Below are 23,512 nucleotides of genomic sequence, written 5' to 3' on the forward strand. Positions count from 1 at the left end.
ATCAGCTAAATGTGGCAAAACAGTTACTGGGCCACTTTCAGGTCTCAGGCTTTAAGAAACTGGTACCTTATGTCCTTTGCCTCTTGAGACTCTTGCTCTGGAACCCAGTCACCATGCTAAGAGGGTGTCCAGTTTACATGAAGAGTCCACATAAAGGGATTCAGCTAAAATCTAGCATCTATTGCCAGACATAAGAGTGATAATACAGCCCCTAGCTATCAAGTCACCCTCATACTTTCGGTTTTTCCAACTAAGGCCCTAGACATAGTGGAGCAGAGATAAACCATCCCCACAGTGTTCTGTTGGAATTCCAGATTCTCAAAGTCCAGAAGCATAATAAAATAGTTGAGGGTTTTTTTTGCCACTAGGTATCTATCTATTCAACAACAGATAACTGGAACAATGGGACAGAAAAAGGAGCCTAGGACTTGGCACTAAAGACCCTTGACATGTGCAGTCTCTCCATAGGGCTGCGTGTCGTCATGACGTGATGGCTGGCTTCCCCTGAGTGAATTATCCAAGAGAGGAAGGCAGAAGCCACATTGTCTTTTATAACCTAGCTCAGAAGTCACACACCATCCTTTTCTTAATATCCCCTTGATTACACAGATCAGCGCTATTCATTGTGGGAAGGCACTATACAATAGTGTGATTACCAGGAGGGAAGGTTCATTGGCAGCCATTTTGGAAACTGGCTACCATACATGTAGACACATGTGTTAATAGTTAGTTCTTCAATAACTCCATAAAGTAGATACTCCTAAAAGACTTATTTTGAAAATAAAGAAACAGATACAAAAATATGAAATAATTTGCCTAGATTCACCGGATGGTAAGTGGTAAAGCTGGGATTCAGGCTCTAGAGGTGAGGTCCAAGCTAGTGTACTGAAAAGCCTTCTGCTCTGTTGTAAGCCTGAAGGAATATGGTAGATATAAAAGTGCTTACACTTGGGAAAGCAAACCAACAGATACATACAAGGGGGTGGGCTGGTGACTCTGAAAACTAGTGAGGAAAATGCAAATTGGGAAAGGATGGGACCTCAGGGTCCTGGGAGATGGAGATGGGGTAATGGAACAGGAGGGTCTTACCCAAGGGTCTGGACAGAACCAACCACGTGGGATCAGGAAGTACCAAATGTGAAGGGAGGAAGGGATGGGTTCATAAGGAGAATGCTTATGGATTTGGTTTGGAAACCCCCATCCCCATTGCTTCCAGCAAAGGAGCTCTTGATGTCAAGAATCTCCTTTGCTTCACCCACCCAGATTACTCTGTCTCATCTATTTGTTAGACAAAGCTTACTGAGCACTTATCATATAAGCCAGATACTAGGTTGGGGATGGGGGGCAATGCCCAGGCAAGATGAAGCCCTTTTCTACTTGGAGCTTGGAGTCTAGCAGGGGAGACAGACAAGTTACTGGTGAATTCTACCAGAGAAATGAGTTCAATGATGGGAAAGCAGAAGGATCTTAGGGTGCAGGGGAAGAGACCAGACCAATTAGAGATAGGCTTCTTGAACTTAGCAAGGCTAAATTGGAATAAGGGTGGGAAGACTCTTCCAAGCAGAGGGAACAAACACAAAAGCTCAGAAGAAAGATCTAGAATACTGATGTGTTTTTCCCTGTTGAGATGTTGACATGGGTGAGGTAGAAGGGAAGGAGCCCAGAGATCTCAAGGATCAGAGCAGTAAAGGAGGTGCTAAGGGAGCATGAATGTGGTTCCAGAAAGGAGCAGAGTGGTTTCTGCACAGGGATGCCCACCCTCCCCCTCAAGCCAAACCTGAGGCACGGGCATGGGAGGCCTCCTAGGTGCCCTCTCTGCTTATCCTTCTGGTTCTCTGCCCTGTGGGGAAAGACTTGGCCCCAGGAGTGTGAATGTGCTCATCCTTCTCGGATGAGGGCAGGGCAGGGCAGGGCAGAGGTTGGGGAAAAGCAGATGGAGGGGGCAGTGTCTGATTTGGGCCTCTAGGTTTAAGTATTAACAAGAGACCTCATCTCACCCTGGAGGAGGTGCTCCCTGAGAGTAGTGAGGATGGTCAACTGTGTTCCCCGACACTGCACCCTCCTTTATGGGCAAAGGTGGGGATGAGAAAAGCTTAACTCCATAAGTAAGAAGTAAGGAGAAGTGGAGGAATAAAGAGGCCTCTGATTTCCTTTTTTTTTTTTTCTTCCAAGCCAAAGACAAAGGTGGGGCTGAGCTTCTACTTCTGGCTTCCTGCTGGAATGTGGAAATTCTAGTCCAGGAGTCCAATCGATAGTGCCCCATCATCAGCCTCCTCTCCAACTTGCAGCCAAGACCTAGGCAGGTCCAGCCTCTCTCCTCTAAACCAATGATAAGTTTCTTCCCTGAGCTCCCTGCTTCTTTTCTCTCATCTTTTCCTAGCCTCTTCCTACAGCAAGATGGTTCTGTCACTCTCCTGTTTAAAACTCTTTAGTGGTTCCAAGAGCTATTGGGTAAATCCCAAGCTCCCGTGTTCTGCAAGGTCTTGTACAGTGAATTCCACCAGGCAGGTATTGTGTTTGCTTGTTCGCCAGGGTCCCCCAGAACCTGGTGAAGGATTGCTGGAAGAATAAATTGATGCCTAGTCTGGCTACTGCCAGCCTCTCTGGCTGCATCTACCCGTATGCTCTACACTCCTCATGTGCTCCACAATCATGTGTTCATTCAACTCCCAGAGGATTTCTGGTGTACCCAGATCGGTGAGGACACTAGACATTCAGAGGAAAATCAGGTTTCACGTGCTCTTCTCTGAAGAAACTTATGGAGCCATTGTGTTTCTCACCGAGAAATTGGAGAACACCAAGATGAATCTCAAAAATTTGTTGAATGAAAGAAGCTAAATGCAAATAATAGACATTGTGCAACTTCATTGATAAGACGGTCAAGAGCAGTTGCCTCTGGGGAATACAAGGTACAAGGTAGTTTTCTGGGATTGTATAAATGTCCTGGGCCTTTATCTGCATTAATAAATATCTACATTTCTTGAAATGCTTTGAGCTGTACAGTTAAATCTGTGAATGTTACTGAATATAAGTTATACCTCAATAGCATACTACCAGCATAAAAAGTAATGTCCATATAAATATAACAATAACAAAAAAAGCCCTCAGTATCGATGAAACAGCCCATTAGATATAATCAAAGAGAGAATTATTAAAGTAGAAGACAGAACTGAAGAGTTACCTGGATTGCATTATAGAGACACAAAGAATGGCAAACATGGAAGAGAGTTTAAAAGACATGGAGGACAGAATGAAAAGGTCTAGCATACTTCTAATCAGAGATTCCAAAGGAGAGAACACAAAGAATGGAGGAAAAAGAATATTTGAAGAGATATTGGCTAAGAATTTTCCCAAACTGATGAAAGATGCAAATTCATAGATACAGGAAATACAACATACTGAGCAGAATAGAAAGGAATCCATACCTAGATACTTTATAATAGAATTACAAAATGCCAATGGTATTCTAAAAGCAGGGAGAAAAGACAGATTACCTACAAAGGAATGACAATTAGACTAAACAGACTTATTTACAATATACATTATGCCTATTATATGCCTACAATGTCCCAGGTACTAAGAACACAAGATAAACAAGACAGACTCAACCCCTACACTGTGGAACCCACAATAAATCACTGACGACAGATGTGGAGGGAGTGATTACAGTGTGATGAGCTGGATTGGTTGGAGGGCAAGAGAATTCACAAGAAAACCATACAGGTAGAACTGTGAACTATTAGGATTTTCTCATCAATGCTGGAAGATCCCACATGTTTACCAAGATGAGGTGGGCTTTTCTCTCCAAAGGACTCTGGGAATAGCAGCTGCTATGCTCATACATTCTTCCTTGGGATAGAAGGAGACAGATGAGCTGTCCAAGACTGGTGGCCTAGGTGTCCCTAGGACCCCTGAGGGAAAGGGAGAGGGCATGCTCTTCCTCAAAGCCTTCATCAAGGTCCTGGACTGTGTTCCTGAAGCCGTGGGCCAAGTAGAAGCATACAGAGCCCTGGGGTGAGCAAAGGCTACACTGGAGCAGGGGGGTTATGCCAGAAAAAGGCCAGGAAGTGCCAGTGCTGGGGAGGGGTGCCTTGATGCATCGAGTGCTGCCTTTGATCACCAAGACCAGGTACCAATCTGGGATGGGGCTGAGGAGCCACTCAGAAGCTCTGTCCCCACCCCCAATACACACACACAAGACCTCCCAGATGTTCCACCCTGGGGAGCTCACCAAAAGGTTCTCTAAATTCAGACCTGAGAAAAGAACAATGGCTTCAATCTTGGATTCTGTCTGGGCTTGGGGTTGACTTTCTGCACCACTATTAACACCTCTCTGCCCTGGTTCCATTCCAAAGCACCCAGGAAGACAGGCCTTCCTCCCTTAGAGTGTTAGGAAATTCTCCCTAGTAAGGGACCAGGGCCTATGTTCTGTTTGGCCTTATCTTCCCAGTGCCTGGGTAGGATAGTTCCACCAGGTGCTTATTCACTTAAGGGGTGGGGTTCAGGTTGAGAAGGGTGAAGGATTTGGCAAGAGGGGCTGGGGTAGGGGGGGACAGGACACAGAGGAGAAAGTCTGGGAAGGGGTGAAAAGTTTTTAGAGAAAGCTGGGAAGAGGCTGAAAAAGTGGAGAGAGGGGGTGAAGGAGGGCGTGCACAGGACAGAGGAAGGGAGGTTGCTCAGGGTCTGGCATGGCGAGGGGAGAGACCCGTCAACCCGCCCTCGCAATCCTCACCTTGTCCTACTAGGGAACTGGGGGCGCAGAGGCTGGCCAGCCAGGGCCAGTTGCCAGGTCCCCGCCCTCTGCGGCTTCGGGTCCCGCCCTTCTCAGGATTTAGTCCTGGCTGCCTGGGCGGCCTGTAGCCGCTGCTTCCGCTTTCGCCAGGTGAGGGTCCTGGAAAGGAGGGGGAGCCTCGGGCTGGAGTTGGCAGAGCTGGCAGAGCAGCCGGCTGTCAGTGCTCTGGGTGGTCTGCCTGTGTGTTTGGAGCCTGCCAGCCTCCCTTCCCCTCTCCGGCCGGTCCTTCTCCCCTGTCCTTCCCCTCTTCTCCTCGATCCTTCCCTTCTGTGGCCGCGTTTCCTCTTGTTCCCCCTCTGATGCTTTCTTCTTCTCACCTTGCAATAGGTCCCCGTTTCCGAGAGTCGAGGGCTTTATACTCCCCCCGGCCCTGCTCATGCCCAATTCCTAGCCATTCTCCGGGTTCACATCTGGGCCCAGCCTGGGGCCCTCTGCTTCCTTCCGGCTTAACTAAGTGTGTGTGTGTGTGTGTGTGTGTGTGTGTGTGTGTGTGTGTGTGTCCAGTAGTGTGTAAGGAAGAGTTTGTTTGTGCTGGCAGCCAGCACCCAGAGCACCTAGAGCTTTATTTTGTTATTTTGTGAAGGTTGGTGGAGTCGGCTTGAAGCTAAGTTAAACTGAGTGACTCAGGTGTGCAGGCAGGTCTCTTCCATACCTGGAGCTGAACTCAGGTGGTTGTGGAAGGGACTCTGCACCTGGGAGCCTGGATTCCTCTGTAGGCAATACCTGAGTTTAGATCACAAACACCCGATTTCAAATATTGTTGTCTTATGTGTAGAAGAGGCAATGACATGAATGTCTCTGGGCTGAGGGGGGCAGTATGCCTGTAGAACTCAGGTATCTGTGGACACTGTACCTTGATGTCTTGCATATTGTGTGTTTATGTGGACCTTAGTATCTCAGATGTGTGGGGTGGTGTTATCTTGGAAGTAGTGAAGTGCCCTGTCTCAAGTATATGTATGTGAGAGGGTATGTGGCAGTTAGCCTGGGTGTTTTATGGCAGCATACTAGAACACCTCATGTATCTGGGTGTCTTTGGCATCTTTGGCATCTTTTGTAACATATCTGTTAGTGCACACGCACACGCACACGTGTATATATAGCAGTCTATCTGGGTGTGGGAGGCAGTGTACCTTCATGTGTGTGCATGCATGTGTATGAGTACCTGCATGTCTGAGATATGGTATGGTTAGCACATCTGGGCATCTCTAGTGTGTATGTGGTAGGTCAAAATGTCTCGTGTGTATGAAGTGTCTCAGATGTATGAGTGAATGTGTGCAGTGTCTGCAGTGTCTCTGGGTGTCCTAGGGGTATAGGAGCACTGTGCCATAATATCCCAAGAGTGAGCAGGGCAACATGCCTGAAGTCTTCAGTGCTAAAATCTCAAGCATGAGGAGGGTAGGTTTCTCAGTGGTGAGGAGGGTAGAGGTAGTCTTGAGCATTGGGAGCATTATTCCCGGGGTTTGTGTGTGTAAGTGGCAGGATACCTGGCTGACTCTAATTCGTCTCTCCTTCTGTACCTGAGTATTTCTGATGGGTTGAGGGTGGAGCTGGCAACTATTCCTCTCGTGTCTGAGGGTCTCAGGTGCCTACCCTGGACTATGAGTCTGGAGGAGAGTGTGCCATCCTTAGGAGTTCCTTCTCCAGACATGCTCCCAGAGGCAAGCTCCCTGTGGCTGCTGAGGTTACTCCGGGACATCCAGCTGGCCCAGTTTTACCGACCCATCCTTGAGGAGCTGAATGTTACTCGACCAGAGCACTTTGAGTTTGTAAGACCTGAGGACCTGGACAGCATTGGCATGGGCCGCCCTGGTGAGGGACCCCTGCCCTGAGTGAGGCCCTGGTCTCTTCTTCCCCAACCTGTTAGTTGCAAGCCCCCTTCCTCTCCTCCCCCCGTCAGCCCTCTTCTTGCCTGTAAATCCCTTGCATCATATAACCCCACACCCGCCCCCCATACAACCCCAGCCCTCTAATTCTGGCCTTCCCCAGCCCAGCGCAGACTAGCTGAGGCTCTGAAGAGGCATCGTTCAGGGCACAAACCTAAGAACTGGGTCTACAAGGTACGTGTTTTGGGGTGGGGATGAGAGGCTTAAAGGGCAGCTTAGACTCGGAAATGGGGAGGGCTGAGTGGCAGGGATGGGTATGTAGGGTTCCACACACCTGATTTCCCACCCTTGTTTCAGATCCTTGGGGGTTTTGTCCCTGAGCAGGAGACCGCCCCATCCTCAGACAGTCCTCAGTCCCTCCCTGAGCCAGAGGGGGGACTCAAGTGTCTGATCCCAGATGGTGCTGTGTGCAGAGGGGAGCTGCTAGGCTCCGGCTGCTTTGGTGTGGTGCACCGAGGACTGTGGACATTGCCTAGTGGCCAGAGTGTGAGTACCCAGGGAACCTACTTCGTTCTGGTTACCTAGCCAGCTGCCGCCTCTGTGTTCTGCTGCCCTCTCTGCTCTGGCCCTGGCATAGCTGTTCCCTAGGGTACCTGATGGTGCCTCCCCCACCCCCAGGTCTCAGTGGCTGTCAAGTCTCTCCGGGTGGCTCCCGAAGGCGCTGTGGGCACAGAGCTGGGGGACTTTCTGCGAGAGGTGTCTGTCATGATGAACTTGGAGCACCCACACTTGCTGCGTCTGCATGGGCTCGTACTGGGCCAGCCTCTGCAGATGGTGAGCATACCCAGACACTGGCTCCTGGGACAGTCCCGGGGCTGAAGTGCGACAGGAGGATGGGAGGCCAGAGTTCCATGAGGCCAGACTACTCTTCACGAGGCGCTGTTCCCTCCGCAGGTGATGGAGCTGGCGCCGCTGGGCTCTCTGCACGCGCGCCTGACCGCGCCGGCCCCTACACCCCCGCTGCCCGTGGCCCTGCTCTGTCTCTTCCTGCGGCAGTTGGCGGGGGCCATGGTGTACCTGGGGGCCCGCGGGCTGGTGCACCGCGACCTCGCTACGCGCAACCTGCTGCTGGCTTCACCGCGCATGATCAAGGTGGCCGACTTCGGGTTGGTGCGGCCGCTGGGCGGTGCCCGGGGCCGCTACGTCATGGGCGGGCCCCGCCCCATCCCCTACGCCTGGTGAGAGGCGGAAACGTGTGGGTTGGTCTCCGAGCCCCGGCGGGCTAGAGGGTGAGGCTCTGGAGGGCGGGAGAAGCTAACGGCGGTGTGGAGGGAACTGGTCCTCTGACGGAGGCTGGGCCCAGAGGAGTCAGCAGGTCTGGAAGGGCTTGGAAAGGAGAACTTCTGAGGACGATGGAAGGAACGCGGGCTATGCTCAGTGACAGGTGAGAGTTCTGAGGGGCAGATATCCAGCCTCCTGTCTCTACTTCTGCAGGTGTGCTCCAGAGAGCCTGCGCCAGGGGGCCTTCTCTTCTGCGTCAGACGTGTGGATGTTTGGGGTGACGCTATGGGAGATGTTCTCCGGGGGCGAGGAGCCCTGGTCCGGGGTCCCGCCGTACCTCATCCTGCAGCGGCTGGAGAAGGACCAGGCCCGGCTGCCTAGGCCTCCCCTCTGCTCAAGGGCCCTCTATGCCCTCGCCTTGCGCTGCTGGGCTCCCCACCCTGCTGACAGGCCTAGCTTCTCCTACCTGGAGGAGTTGCTGCAAGAGGTGGGAACCGTTTCCTCCCCAAATACACTCAGTCTCTCTTCCCTCCATTCCCTCTCCCAGGGTTCCATGCACTAGACTAACAAATACTGACTCCTGGGCTGGGGTATGGGACCACGTTCTGAACAAAACAGATTCATTCTCTTCCTGCAGGGTGCTAAGAGCCCTGGGGAGGCACCTTGGGGCTACATAGATGCAGGCCAAAGGGTTGGGGGCCGGGGCTGGGCCAGAGAAGGGGGAGCACAGTAGGTTGCAGTGAGTATTTGACAGAGGAAAGGTTCAGCATGGGAGGAGGGAGTACAAGCAACTAAGGCAGTGGAGGTGTTCAGAGCTGCCCCACGGAGAGATTTGTAAGGCATGATAATCAGAGCTAACATATAGAGCACTTGATCTGTGTAAGATTCTGTACTAAGTGCCTTACATGTATCCTTATGCGTGTTCACTCATTAAATACAACAACCCAGTGAGGTCATTGTTTTCTTGATTTTACAGATGAGGCAGTTAAGGTATTGACAGTTTAAGTGACTTGCCTAAAGTCACACTGAGAGGTGTTGAGATCTGAATCAGTCAGTCTAACTTTAGATCTATTCCCTAAATCACTATATTCTACTATTAAAGGAGTTTAGTCTTTACTGAGGGCACCTGGGAGCCATGGTAGAGTTTTGATTAGGGAAGTTACAAGCCTACTTTACATATCATATCACTCTGGCTTGGTACAGGAATGGATTAGAGCAGGGATCCCCAACCCCTGGGCCCCGGACCAGTACCTGTCCGTGGCCTGTTAGGAACTGCGCTGACAGCAGGAGGTGAGTGGCAAGCAAGCAAAGCTTCATCTGTATTTGCAGCCACTCCCCAGCGCTAGCATCACCGCTTCAGCTCCACTTCAGATCATCAGGCATTAGATTCTTATAGAAGCACCAGTCCCTGGTGCCAAAAAGGTTGGGGACTGCTGGATTAGAGGGATGATACTAAAGATAGGAAGATCAGATAGGTGACAATGGCTGTAAAGCAGAAGTGAGATGAATAAGGGTCAAGACAGTGGGGCTGAAGAGAAATGGAAAATTTCTAGAGGTGCTTGGGAGGCAGACATGATGGGCCCGAGTGTGGAATAAAAGCAGCATACCGGATGACATTCCCCTTGATCTCTCTAGGTAGAGACAGGCCTCACTTTGTTGCTCCCTGACCCCTGGGCTGTATCCAGCTTGACATTGCATCCAGCTCTGCCTCCCCCACTGGACTACACTTGGGAGACAGGGACAGTCCCATTTCAGGCCCAGGACAGAGGACACACCTAGCATGGGTTTGATTGGTTGGTGTATAAACAGAGAGGAATCTCCTTTCTTCCCTGCTCCCATGATACCCTTCTGACTCAGGCCACAAGCCCAGCCATACTTTCTTCCTGTCTCTATAGGCCTGGCCTTCTGAGGGACGTTGTGTGAGGGATGTCACAGAGCCAGGCGCACTGAGGATGGAGCCTGGTGATCCCATCACTATCATCGAGGGCAGGTGAGGGCCTCATGTCTCCTACACATCCCCAGGAAGAAGACTACCTCTCAACCTGCCTGATCCGGGTCCCTTTTCTGCTTCTCCCCAGCTCCTTGAACCCTGATCCTCTACTTCATTTCCTCCTCTCCCCACTGGGCCCTGAGAGCTCCACTACAGTCCTGGCCTCCCTGATGGAGCCACCACAGCCTATAGAGCCCTTTTGTGTTAGGGAGAAACAGGCTTTCCTTCCTCCAGACAAATGTAGCTCCATGGCACACAGCTTGTGACCTGAATGCAGCAGGAGCCCAGCCCCCACTTGCTCTCATCCCCTTCACCAGTGCCTCTTCCCACAACCCCAGCTCTACAACCTGGAAGGGCCAGAATGGTCGCACATTCAAAGTGGGCAGCTTCCCAGCCTCCGCAGTGATACTGGCAGACATGAGGGGCTCACCAGCCACCCGTCCAGTCCACAGAGGCTCCCCTGCCCGGGTAGAGCAACACTGCCGTGGAAGCATAGATGGGTGAGGACCTGAAAGCGGGGATAGAGCTGGGCTGGGGGAACCAACCAAGTTCAGCAACTACTCTGGAAGGGAAGCCTGGGGAGGGGCCAGAGTGAAGCTAGACGGGAGGCCGGACTTGCCTTCCAGATGGAGCTTCCGTTCTGGGTCTCATTCAGTCCTGGAGCCCCAGAGATTCCTTGAGCAGGGACATTGATATGTGGGGTGGGGCTCTGTCTCTAACAGGGACAGAGCAAAGGCAAAGCTTCGGGAACTACCTTCAGCACGGGGTCAGAGAAGGAATGTGCCCCTGCAGAGAATAAAAGGTGAGTGTGGTTGGAGGCAGGGCCCCCAGGGTCTCTGAGATCAAGAACAGCCCTCCAATTGTGCCCCCTCCTCTAAATCCATGCCTTTGCATATGTGATTTTCCCACATACAATTTCCTTCCCCTACATCATTCTGCCTGTTGACAATCCAGCTGTACTTCCCCACTGCAGCCCCTGAACTCTTAGTTCTTCTGTTCTTCAGCTGCCTAGGCCTGCATGTCTGTTCTGCACATCTCTCTTATTGTTGCACCTAACAACAGCACAGATAGAGAATGGGAAGCAGGCAGGATCCAGCATCTGAGCTTCCTCTCAAGTTGTTTCTTTCTCAACTGTGCAGGCATTTCCAAGAGTCTGGAATCTGTTCTGTCTCTTGGCCCCTGCCCCACAGGGGGTGGTTCAAGCCCCCCTGAACTTCGACATGCCAGAGCTGTACCCCAGGGACCTCCAGGCCTGCGACCCTGCCCACCCTTTGCTTCCAACTCTTCTCAGCCCAGCCAGCCTCCCAGGGAGCGGCATCCCTGGCCCAAAAGAGAACCCCAGCATAATCACCCCATGGGTACACCTGGAGCCAGCAAAGCCACCGTCCACTCTGGAGGCCTCTTGCCTGACTCTGAGTTGCAGAGGAGGGTTATGGAGGTAAGGTTTCCCTGAAGTGGCCTGTTGTCCAGAAGGGGCAACAGGTTGGGGTAGGAGCCTAAGAGAGACTGTCCCCTGCAGGTGGAGCTAAGCGTGCATGGAGTCACCCACCAAGAGTGCCAGGTGGCACTAAGAGCCACTGGGGGAGATGTGGTTTCTGCCATCCAGCACCTCAAGGTAAAACCAGACCCTTCTCTTGGGTTCCCACATCTCCTGCCCCTCCCCTCTGGTAGTCAGTTACTCTCTCTCCTGCTTCCACAGGTAGACCAGCTCTTCCACCTGAGTAGCCGGTCCAGAGCTGACTGCCGGCGCATCTTGGAACATTACCAGTGGGACCTTTCAGCGGCCAGTCGCTATGTCTTGGCCCGGCCCTGAGCTCTGCTCTCTTGGGCATGAACACCAGCATGCACCAAGGGCCTGACCATGTGGAACTAAGAACTAGAACAAGGTCCTGACAGCTTTCCTACATGAAGAGAGCCTGCTATAGGCAGGTACAAGAGGAGCCCAAGGTCAAGCACTAATGAGTATCTCCCTTTGGTCTCTGAGGGCTTGAGCTCCCTTGGCTGGATGATGGAAGGATCTAGTCCATTCTAGTCCATTCTGCCCACATTTCCAACCAAGAGGACTTGAAGGAACAGAGCTGCTACACATCATATCCACAGAAAGCTTTTGCTCTTACAGAGAATGATCTAGTGGCCATACTGGACCATGGGAACAGCCATCCTGAACTGCCGTTAGCTACCACACTGGTCTCTGTGGGGACAGCCATCTTGGATGATGGAAGCAGCCACACTGGCTTGGGGCACATGGTCCAAACTACCTTGGCTTGGGCCGGGGCCATCATGGGTGATGAACGTTGCTTTCTTAGATGCAAGGACACTTGATCCTGGCAGCATGGATTATGAGACGGGCCAGCCCCTGCCCAGCCCAGCCGTCATATTTCCCTTTGTTTCTTCTCACACCAACTCTTCCTACTACCCTCTCCCATTACATACATCTTCTAATATCCAAAAAGTTACAAAGTTTATATGAATATAACATACAAAGATGCAGCCTCCTTTGTAGGGTCACAGAAGGAAGGAAGGGAGGGGTAGTTAAGTAAGGCACAGGAAGCTGCAGCAAGCACCAGCTATGTGCAGGGCCCAGTGGGGAAAGGAAGCTGGCACTGGGACCTAGGCCCTAGAGGAAATAGGAATCCCCTCCAAGTGCCATGGTCTGAGGCTGAAGTAATTGGCCAAGCTGATGTGCGGAAGTGTGGCTATATCTGCCATCTTTGGGGCTACTCACTCTTACCCACCCCAGCTCAGTTGTAAAGCCCCAGAGCCCTGGATTCCAAAGGCCTCATCCAGAGCAGAGACCCTGGGGGAGGTGGGAGGAAGTGAGTAGGGAAAGTTTGAAAGCCAATATGCCTGTGTGCTAAGGGACTGTCGGAGGCAGTAGTGGGAGGTAGCAGGGGAAGGGTTCTCATACATACGCTTATGTGGGGGCCACAGGTGAAGGAGGCCAGGGGAGTATAGTAGGGATGGGGCATCATGGCTCCCAGCCTCCCAGGCACCCCTGTCTGTCCCCTGCAGTGTACATGGGGTAAAGGGGTTGCCTCTGAGGAGGGGCCAGGCCAAGGCAGGTGACTATCTTGAATTCTGGTTGAAGTGATGATCTCCTCACCCTGAGGCAGCCTCTAACTGGTGATGGCAGAGGGACCAGCGCTTCCTCGCTTCTCGAAGAACATGTAGTCCTGAGGGGAGGGCACTGTCAACAGGAGATCTGACTGGGCCAGCCTGGCTCAGCTATCACAACCCAGGTCTGGACTGCAACCTCCCATTAAGTCTGTCTCTAACCCTCTCCAATCAGGATGGCAGGAAGTGCACAAGCCTCCAGTAGGAACAAAGGAGCGCAGCCAACTCACAATGAGAAATGTGGCTCCCAGCAGTACAGCCTTCATCCTCATGTCCAGATCCATTGGGAATTGCAAGCCAAAGTCATCTGAATCTGTGAGGGCTTCTCGGAGCAGGCCCCCCCACTGCTTGCTGATGCGGCCCACACTGCGGGACTCATCAGGAGTCTTCACCTGTCAGGGAGGAGAGAGGAAGAAAGGATCCAACTAGGGTGGGTACAACTGCTCTTACCTGCCTCCAGTCTCTCTCGCAGTTACCACATATGAACTGTGTAGGCTTTACACTTAGTGAATCTTCCTAATAGCCTTGAGTTTCTTTGTGACTGACATCTGGGGAAACTGAGTCACCTTACATCACACTGTGAGTATATAGCAAAAATCAGGATCCAGACTCTTGCTGTTGCTCTTAAAGGGCCATACATGACAACTGAACATCAGTGGTTGGAGAAATATACACAATATTGTCCAATCTCTTTAGTGTATGGCTGGTTGCTAGGTTTGTTTTGGTTACCAAAGTCTCTGTCACCCACATTTGGTGCAGTTTGTGCCTTAAATGAAACTTGGCCAAGAAGACAAGGGAGGCTGCTAAAATCCTGGCTGCACCCTACCAGCCAACCAGGTTCCTAGAAGGCTCTGTCTGCACATAGGGGTCCCTTTCCTCTGCAAAGGAGGGAGGGCTTTGTCCAGAGCTGCATGTGAACCTCAACTAGAGGTGATCCAAGCTGATCTACTGGGAGAAGAGGGCAGCAGTAAGTAGCCTGAGGACCATGATTTTCATTGGCCTCTCTAGGGCCTAGCCAATGTGGGTGGTAATGCACAGTGACTCCTCGGTTCTTTTCCTATGCTCTTTCTCCAGTGACTAGAACTAGTGTGATTTCCTTCTGTGTCTTTCCCACCCGCTTCCCCTACTGTCCTACAGCTCTGGGTACTTCCTACAAACCAGTCCGAAGCTGAGCAAAGCCTCTCTCGGTCAGCCCTGTGGTCCCAAATAAAGCCCCAAATATGGACCATTCATAATTATGTAAAAGGGAGACTGGCCCTATGAGAACCCCTAAGTCTACACATTCCCATTCAGAAGTCACCAAGTTATCTCTTTCTCAACCAGTTCCTATCACAAAACCTCCCCCAAGCTACTAAAGTGACTCAATTTTTAAAAGTAACCTTAGGCAGTATACCTTATCAGATGCCTTGAAAAGTCTATGGATTATACCTGTTGTCTCTTCCTTATCTGTACCGATAATTATCCTTCAATGAATTTAAGGGTCTGTAAAGTGCCTCTGTCTTTTAAAACAAAGGTGCTTCCTAGGCCTCACCCTGAAACCATCACCATTTAGGTTGTCCAGGCTCTAGGTTAGTGATAAGGAATGTATGATAAGAAGAATATCACCTGGATTCCAGGATGGAAGAGCCATTTAGACTTTTACGTTGGCAGGGCAAGCCACAGGATGCTAACAAATTAGCGCTTGCTCCAGGGCCTGAGCTCACAAATGTGGCACAGCAGCCACATGGGTCCAGCCCATGGCAAATTCAATGATCATCCTTCACCCTAAATCTAGCCTGGCCTTAAATATTCCACCTCCCCCAACACAGGGCTGCAGGTAATAATTAGCATTGGTCCTCAAGTTAAAACCTTCTTTGTCATGCTTTTATAAGACCACGGATTCATCCTATTTCTGTATGGAGGAACACAGGAAATGTGGTATGAGTCACAGTGGATTTGGATTGATGAGCTCAGGGTCTTGACCTAAGTGTTGGCCATACTGCTTCATGGAAGTTGCCATCTTGATTTATGAAGTTGCCAGGAATCTCTCCTTATTCCTAATACCTCAAAGTTGGTGTCTGTGCCACAGCTACACGTCCAGCAAGGCCCCACCACTCGCAGGACTGTATGGCGATCTGCATCCTGGATGGAGAACTTGGGGAGGAAGGGATGCCAGGTCTGTAGCACATGGCCAATGGTGGTGCCAGGTGGAGCCTGTACTTCCATCTGGAGTGGGAGACAGACAGGGTCACTGCTAGCCAGAGCACCCTTGCCCAAGCTCTCACTGCTCCAGCTCTATCACCTGTCTCCCCTCACAAGACCCGGTCCCTTTCATCAAGACCACTTGTCACCCCACTCGCTAGCCACTAGTCCCACTGTTCACTCCCACACGTCATGCCCAGTGCTGCTCCATAATTGGTCCTCCTCATCTAGGCCTGCCCCACCTGCCCCTAAACTGAACCTTTGCCTGACCCATCCCTCCTCGCCTACCTCCTGAAGGCCACAAGGGCAGCAGCCACAGCCACAGTGGAGGGGGCGGAGCAGGCGCAGCACCTCTCGGTCCCTGGGGTCCACCAAGCGGACACGCAGGGGCCGGCGGGCACCGCAGCAGAGACGAGCGCAGCAGTTGCTCTCCTCAGCGGCCTGACCCAGGGGCTGTCCCGTCCCTGAGCGCAGTTCATACCGATTACTTGTCTCCCAGCCTAGGAGCGCTGCCAAGGGGTGACACGCTGAGGCTCAGGCACCAGCCCTGCTCAAGAGCCCACTATCTCTAACCTCGTCAGGAGGCCCAATCTACTCATCTTTCCACTCACTTTCCACTCGTTCAGCCTTCTGGTGAATCAAGATCTGATCAATCTGGAAAGAGAGTAGAGACCGCACCCACCTCAGCTGGCTGGCCTGCACGCCCTGGTTTCCCCGTCACTCCTACTTCCCCCGCTCCCACTCACCTGCACAAGGAATTCGAGGCCAGAAGGCACCACGGGCAGTGGCAGGAAGGGGGCAGCAGGCCCCGCGGCCCCGGAGCTGGGCGAGGGGAAGAGAGCGAAGCCAGGAGCAGGGGGCACGTGGGCAGGCACTGGCGCCTGTCCGGGCCCAGGATGCTGCGCCGGCTCTGAGTACCCAGCAGTCACAGGGTACGGAGGTGGGGGCGAAGGGGCGTAGCCTTTGGGAGGCAAGTATCCTGTGAGTTGACAGGGATAGATTAGAAAGGGACCCGCGGCCTCATCACCTTACCTCTTAGCCCACGGAGGGCCGCGAGGCTGCGGGGAAAACATAGTGGGAAGAGACTGAGAAAGAAGGGGCAGGGGAGCAGGGCGGTGGCTGCCTAATAGGAAGAGGGGCCCCACCCAGCCAGTCCGAGCACATTCCCGGAGGATGCGTTCGACACCCAGTTCCCAAGACTGTGAGGGTATAAAGGAGACTCTCGGACTTGCGCTTACTTACCTGCCATGGGGAAGGGGCGAGGGTTCGTGGGATGTCGGTGTTCGGGAAGCTTAGTTCTAAAGGTAGAGGCAAGCTCGGAGACAGCCAGACAGACACTGAGACAGACACAAAGACGGACAGGCAAACGCGGAGAGGCAGCTGCGCCCGGCGCCGGCCCAGGGTCTCTTGGGCGGCGCCTCTGACTCGGGGAGAAACCGAAAGTGTCAGCGGGCGGGGCGGAATACCTGGGACCCCGGATTCCCTCCGGGGCCCCAGAACCGCCCCTCCCTTTGTTCTCCCATTCTCCACGGAGTAGCTGTTGGCAGACGGCAGGACAGACGGACCTGCGATCAGACCGATGGCCCGACCTCGAACGAGATCTCCTGACCCCTCTGTGCCCCTCGCTCACCTGAAGCCCTTAGAATAGTTGGGGCGCCCAGCACTCCGAACCTCACAAGCTAGTGGAGGTGGGTCCAGGATGTGGCCCCGCCCCTCAACTGTCCAAGTCCCTCCCCTCCCGGCCTGGGCGGCACGCTTGCGCAGAAAGGATGCCCGCGGAGTACTCCGGACCGCCTCCTCTTTCGCATGGTGGGCGTCCCCGCCTCTTCCGTTCCGCTGCAGAAGGCCAGAGAGGAAGCTCGCTAGGGTAGGGCAGTCGGCTGAGACCTATCCCTGCGACCCCCACCAGGTCTGCGGGCTTACAGTGCTCATTGCCCCTTCGTGGGAAGCGACAGCAGCTGGCGTGGCGCAAGACCCCAGGCTCCTCCTCCCAGGGGTGGTTCGGTCCTCGCTGACGCAGCGGAACACCATTTACACTCCTTGGCCTCGAGGACAGGCTCCTTGCGCTTTTTCTGCCTCCTTGGGGCTACCTCGATCTCTGTTCTCTCTGATGCAGCAGTGATCCGGCACAGATACCTTAAGATGACAGTACTTCCTTCAGGCGCGCCCACATTGTGACAGGATGCCAAATAGTGTCACTAGTGAGTGTGCCTGGGGTTAGGTTCAGAGAGATTAGAGGAGGCAGAGCATTCAGCAGGAAAGACTTCCCCTAAAAGGAGTCCCTTCCTTTTGGTCTTGAGCAAAGGCCCCAGGTATGAGGATGTTCTGTGCTTTGGGGACCTATAGGCTGAGTAGCAAGAAATGAGTTTAGAGAGGGAGGTCAGTGCACATGCACAGAAGGCCTGTGGGAGCTGGGATTTGGCCCCAAGGGCAGCATGGAACCCACTGAAAGATTTTAAGACCAAGGGAGAAGGTCAAATTTGTGTTTTAGAAAAACCATTAAAACTGCAATGTAGAGAGCAATAGTGGAAGCATCCAGGATAGGCTGTGTTGGCAGTAGTCTGGGGGAGTGCAGACAGACAGAAATGGCAGATTTTGGAGATATTTAGACAATACAAAACTTGTCCGAGGAATGAGATGTGGCAGTAAGGAGTCCAGGATGACCCCAGGTGCCTGTTCCATGACCAGGTTAATAGAGGTGAAACCTATCAAGATGAGCATGAGGAGAAGCTTAGTTTGGGGAGCTCCTTTGCCCCTATGTCCGTGTTCCTCTGGACTACTCAGCTGCTCCCACAGCTTCAGTCATCATCTGCTGTAGACCAAGTACCTGACTTCTCCCCTGGTATCCCTAAGTGCCTCAGATTCTACATGGCTTAAACCATGGACCAGCTTCCACTAAAACACACAAACATACAGAAACTCAGTTATTCAACAGAAATTTAGTGAGCACCTACTGTATGTTAGACAGCATTTAAGGTAATAGGAATATATACCAGTTAAATTGACAAAAATTCCTGATATCCTGGGGTTTACATTCTAGTGGAGAAAAGACATAATGTAAATAAAATACATCAGAAGCCAGATGGTGACAAGTGCTATGAAGAATAAGAAGGGTAAAGAGTGATGGGCAGGGGTTGTAATTTTGGAGTGAACTAGGACAGCACCAAGAAGGTGATAGTTGAGCAAAGATCTAAAGGAGGTTAAGGATTGAGCCATACAGACTTCTAATTGAAAAGTATTTCAAGCAAAGGGAATAAAGGCAAGGGCCCCGAGGCAGAAGTATGCCTTACTTGTTCAATGAGCAAAAAGGAGGCTGGTGTGGCTAGAATGGAATGAGTAAGGGGAAGGTAACAGAGGTCACAGGAGGCCATATCACATATGGCCTTGTAGACCATTGGATTATATTCTGAGGTGGAAAATGTTGAAGGGTTTGGGCAGAGACAAAAATTACATACTGAAACAGTAGTTTTCAACTTTAGCCACAAGTTAGAATCATTTAGGGAGTGTATTTTTTTTTTACTTATGATTACGTTTATCAAGCACTTACTATGTCAGTCACTGTGCAAAGCGGTTTACATACTTTTCTTTTTCCTGGCTTTATTGAAATATAGACAATTTCATTGTACAATTCAATGATTTTTTTTCAATTATAGTTGGCATACAATAATATACCAGTTTCAGTTGTACAGCCTATTGATCAGAGATCCACATAACTGGCAAAGCAATCACCCCACTAAATCTAGTACACCTCTTCCCCCTTACATGTTTATTGCAACATTATTAAACATCTTCCCCATGCTACACTCTACATCTCCATGTCTATTCTGCAACTATCCATTTGTACCTCTTAATCCCTTTGCCTTTTTTTCCATCCCCCAACCCCCATCTAGTAGCCCTCAAAATATACTCTGTATCTATGAATTTAGTACTGCTTTTGTTGTTTATTTTGTTCTTTAGATTCCACATGTATGTGAAATCATGCAATATTTGTCTTTCTCTATCCAACTCATTTCATTCAGCACAATACCCTCTAGGTCCATCAAGGCAATATCTTTTTCCATCCTCTTCCTTTTAGTCTGTGTGACTTTTAATCTGAAGTGAGTTTCTTGTAGGCAGCATATGTAGGGGTCTTGTTTTCTTATCCATTTAGCCACTCTGTCTTTTGGTTGGAGCATTTAATTCTTTTCCATTGAGGTACTTGTTGATAGGAATGTAGTTATTACCATTCTTTATTACCATTCTGCTTTTAATACATGCTATTTTCTTCTTAAAGAAGTCCCTCCAACATTTCCTGTAATACTGGCTTGGTATTGATAAATTCCTTTAGCTTATTTTTGTCTGAGAAACTCTTTTATCTGTCTTTCAACTCTAAATGATAGCTTTGCTGGATAAAGTATTCTTGGTTGTAGATTCTGGGTTTTCATTATGTCAAATATTTTGTGCCAAGCCCTTCTGTCCTGCATAGTTTCTTTTGAGAAATCAGCTGCCAGTCTTATGGGTGCTCCCTTGTAGGTAACTAACTGCTTTTCCCTTGCTGCTTTTAAGATTCTTTATAACCAGTGTTTTAAACTCTGCATTTGTTAGATTGCTTGACTCCATTATTCCTGGATCTCTGTTCTGTTCTCTCATATGGTTTCTGCTTCTTTGTCTTCCCATTTTGGCTGCCTTTCTGTGTGTTTCTGTGTGCTCAGCAAAGCTCCTAAGTCTCCCGGTCTTCTCAGTGTGGCTTTGTGTAGTAGGTGTCCAGTGGTACAGTCCTGAAAGAGATTCAGCTGTAGGTCAGGTTTAACCCCAACCTGTGTCCCTCCAGGGCCACCTGTTAAGATTCAGCAAGCAATCTCCAGATGCTGTGCTTATAGTTGCCTCAAGAAACCACACCAGAAACCGAGGCCAGCTGCCACCAGTGTGAGTCCTGGCTCTGTTAAGCAAGGAGCACCGGACTCGCCGAGGATACACCTAGATGTGGCTTGGGTGGGGCGTGGATTGGGGGAGGCGGAGTTTCAGGGACTCTTCTGGGCAGAGTATCAGCTGGGTGCTTTGAAAAATACCTCTGCATGGGCCCTACCTCATATCAACTAAATTAGAATATCTGGCATGAGGTACAGACATAAGAACTTTTTGAGAATTCCCCAGCAGATTTTAATGTGCATCTAAGGCTGAGGACTACTGTATTAGGACACCTGTCTCTCTGTCTCTGTCTCTCCCCTGGCTTTATCCACAGTGGGCTGTAGGTATGCAATGACAGAGAAGGAAGTTCTTACAAAAAGCCAGGTAAGATTTGATGGTGTTTCCCACCAGGGGCAATGGAAGTAGTAAGAAATGGTCAGATTCCAGTTATGTATTTGAGCCAACAGTACTTGATGATGGCTTAGATATACGTTGTGAGGAGAAGAGAAGTCAAAGTTAACTCAGGGTTGGACCAGGAGATCCTTCACAGTGTGGGCTCTACCCTTACTGTTTGGTCTTTTCCTGCTGCCCACTCCATCCTAAGCTCCAGGCACTCCTATTCTCCCTCTTGCCTTGTTACCAGTATGATCTTGTCCCTTTTTTTCTGGTGAGCTATGCATGCTGAAAACCTGGCAGGTAGATGGAAGTCTTATCAGTCCTCAAAGGCCAAACAAGCACACCTGAACATCTACTTGTAACACTGAACACATTGTATCAAATTATGTTTTAAAGGGTCTGTCTCCACTGCTGAAATAGTTTATTGGTCTATACAAGAAGGAAAGAACTTAGCTCTGGGAATTGGACAGAAGTTTGAATCACAGCTTACCTAGATCCTAGTTATACGATACAGAACAAGTTACTGCACCTCTTAGCTTCACTTTCCACTAACTTACAGGACTGTTGAAAAGACTGGATGCAAGGTGCAGTAGTAACAGGGACAAATTATCAAGCGAGCTTTATTTATTTTGGTTTCCTAAGAGCCTGGCCCATTGGTAGGACCAAAGCTAATGTACTAGAGATCACATTACATGGACGGTGGCCATTCCAGATGCCAAGGTCTTCTCTACCTGGAGGTTTCCTACTCCCAGATATTGTCTGAGATGGAAGATGGAAATGCATCAAGTGCACTGGACTGGGAGGTAGGAGCCTGAGGATCTAGTGCTGGCTCTGCCACTGGCATTCTGGGCTGCTTTGCAAGACCTCTCTGAGGCCTTATTTTACTCATCTTTAAAATGAAGAAATACTGTGATTCTCTAATTTGAATTCTCAAATCATGCCTCCTCCCTGGATATAAATCTTCAGTGACTCCCCATTGTCCTCAGAAGACAGTCCCAACCCCTCAGCACAAGACCATCCACATATTTATTTGCATCTTTCAAAAATTATTTCAGGTCTCAAATGTACTGGGCTCTTTCTGCTTCAGGGCTGCCTTGAAAGCTCTTATCTTGATCTGGAACACACCTCTTTCTTTCTTCATCACCTAACTCCTTCAGGTCTCCACTGAACACTCTGCTATACTGCAGCTGCTATAGGAGTCTGGAACTCAGTAGGGACGAGGGTGAAAGATAGAAATCCTGAATTTAAAAGTATGCAGATCATAATTAAAGATATGGGGCTAAATGAGATTACCTAAAAATCCTCTCATTTAAAGAAATGGTTCGTACTTTTTTGAATGCACATCTTCCGAAAAATCAAGTATGCACCTCCAGTATACTATAACAGACATGCACTTTAAAAACATACACAAAGATAGAAATGAAAAAGGATGGAGTTTAAAAATGTATACATAGGAGTTCTAATTAAAATTCGGAAACTTGACTTAAACTGCATAGAGGAGAAGCTGGCAAAGCAGCCACAGAAATAGAGAAAACCAGGCAAGTGGTGTCATAAAAGCAACATGATGTGTTTCAAGGACAATGTGGCCAACTGTGTCAAATGCTGCAGAGATTCATTGGATCTGGCAACCAGGAGGTCATAGTGATTCACGGGATCCTTCCAAGGGCATTTATGGGGAAGAGATGGGAAGGAAGATTGACCAGACAGGGTTGCAGAGTAAACCTGAGTCCAGATCTTTTTCTTGAGCTCAGATACCTCCCTGAGCTTCCCAACTACCTGCTTGGTGCCTCCACTTGGATGCCTCCCAGACATTGTGGAAGCAACATATCCAAAACTGACTTTCTGATCTACCTTTCCCTAGTCTGCCCTTCTTTCAGTTTTTCTCATCTGAATAACAGCACCACCATCCACTCAGGTATATAAGCCAGAAATCTCCCTCTCATTCACCCCTTATGTCCAATCTATCAGTAAGTCCTATCAGCACTATCTTTCAAAATATATTAATTGGACTTTCACCACCCCTTCCATCCTAAGCCAAGCTACCATCACCACCTCGCACATGGACCTCTTTAGTGGCCTCCTGACTGGTCTCCTTGTTGCCATCCTTGCCTTCCTCTGATTGGTTCTTTACATCTTTTAAACATATAAATCAGATCCTAGCACTCTCACTTTAAAAACCTTTCAATGACTTATTGTTGCATTACAAATAAATTCCAAGTGCCTATCTGCGAGGCCTGCACTGACCGTCTGGGACTGCCTAATCATCTACTACCTGTCAGCCACACTGGTTTTGCTTTCTCTAACTCACCCAATTTTCTCCTGCTTCAAGGATTTTGAACTGCTCTTTGGCCTGTTTTGCAAGCTATTCTTTCTGCCTAGAATATACTTCCTTCCCATTTTGTGCAGTTAATTTCAGCTTCAAATGAACTTTCTCTGCAATGTCTTTCCATCTAAAGGGGCAAACCTTCCACTGCCCCAGTTCTGCCGACTCCCTGTTCTTTTCCTTTAAGCACAGCACAACTCACAATGGTATATTTGTGTTTAGTTGTTTAAGGTCCACTTCTACTACTAGATGGAAAACTCCATGAGGGAAAGGATGACATCTGTCTTCTTCACAGTTGAATTTCCTTGTAATGTCTGACATATGATCAATACTTGATGAGCACTGGCTTACTAAATAGTGCCCCTTAAATATCTTCCAGTTCTCTACATGCCACGGGTGCTACTCCAGCCTGCCTTGCCACCTTTTCTGCTTAATTCAGAAACTGAAGACTCATTTAGCCCCATACTCCTCCATTCCCCACCTTTGTCTCTTTGTTCACTGTGTTTCTTTCACACAACAGTTTTTTTAAGATCATCTCAAGCACGGTGAAGCATTTTCTGACCCCTAATACATGATTTGAACCCCAAAGTACTGTGTAACTACAGTAGTCCCCCTGTATCCAAGAATACATTCCAAGACCCCAGTATATGCCTGAAATGACAGACAACACTGAACTCTACAAATACTGTTTTTTCCTATACACACATACCCTTGCTGAAGTCTTC

At 49.9% G+C, this 23,512-nt stretch overlaps 2 protein-coding genes across 7 annotated transcripts; one reads left to right on the plus strand and one right to left on the minus strand.

The window, feature by feature from the left end:
- Window positions 1-4,094: 4,094 nt before the first annotated feature.
- TNK1 (tyrosine kinase non receptor 1) lies at window positions 4,095-12,338 on the plus strand. Of its 5 annotated transcripts, none has more exons than XM_011358831.2 (13): window positions 4,095-4,882; window positions 6,422-6,601; window positions 6,779-6,849; window positions 6,973-7,161; window positions 7,294-7,449; window positions 7,570-7,853; window positions 8,110-8,383; window positions 9,792-9,886; window positions 10,204-10,386; window positions 10,609-10,688; window positions 11,026-11,324; window positions 11,406-11,501; window positions 11,586-12,338. In XM_011358831.2, exons 2-13 carry the CDS (start codon window positions 6,439-6,441, stop codon window positions 11,697-11,699), a joined length of 2,004 nt encoding a protein of 667 aa, XP_011357133.1. In that variant the 5' UTR covers window positions 4,095-4,882; window positions 6,422-6,438; the 3' UTR covers window positions 11,700-12,338. The 5 variants fall into 5 exon arrangements, with proteins under 5 accessions (XP_011357133.1, XP_023385650.1, XP_023385648.1 ...); XM_023529882.1 differs by having other exon boundaries at window positions 4,097-4,882; window positions 6,437-6,601; XM_023529880.1 differs by lacking the exon at window positions 4,095-4,882 and having other exon boundaries at window positions 6,155-6,601.
- Window positions 12,331-17,227, minus strand: PLSCR3 (phospholipid scramblase 3). 2 transcript variants are annotated; one of them, XM_011358825.1, is made up of 9 exons: window positions 17,105-17,227; window positions 16,812-17,017; window positions 16,424-16,605; window positions 15,928-16,160; window positions 15,793-15,835; window positions 15,470-15,690; window positions 15,044-15,205; window positions 13,231-13,392; window positions 12,331-13,059 (listed from the first exon to the last, which is right to left on the minus strand). In XM_011358825.1, the coding sequence occupies exons 1-9, from the start codon at window positions 17,210-17,212 to the stop codon at window positions 13,003-13,005; spliced, it is 1,374 nt and encodes a 457-aa protein (XP_011357127.1). In that variant the 5' UTR covers window positions 17,213-17,227; the 3' UTR covers window positions 12,331-13,002. The 2 variants fall into 2 exon arrangements, with proteins under 2 accessions (XP_011357127.1, XP_011357128.1); XM_011358826.2 differs by lacking the exon at window positions 17,105-17,227 and having other exon boundaries at window positions 16,424-16,601; window positions 16,812-16,896.
- Between the last annotated feature and the right edge of the window lie 6,285 nt (window positions 17,228-23,512).

Source organism: Pteropus vampyrus, unplaced genomic scaffold (genome assembly GCF_000151845.1).
Source record: "Pteropus vampyrus isolate Shadow unplaced genomic scaffold, Pvam_2.0 Scaffold44, whole genome shotgun sequence".
Lineage (NCBI taxonomy): Eukaryota > Metazoa > Chordata > Mammalia > Chiroptera > Pteropodidae > Pteropus > Pteropus vampyrus.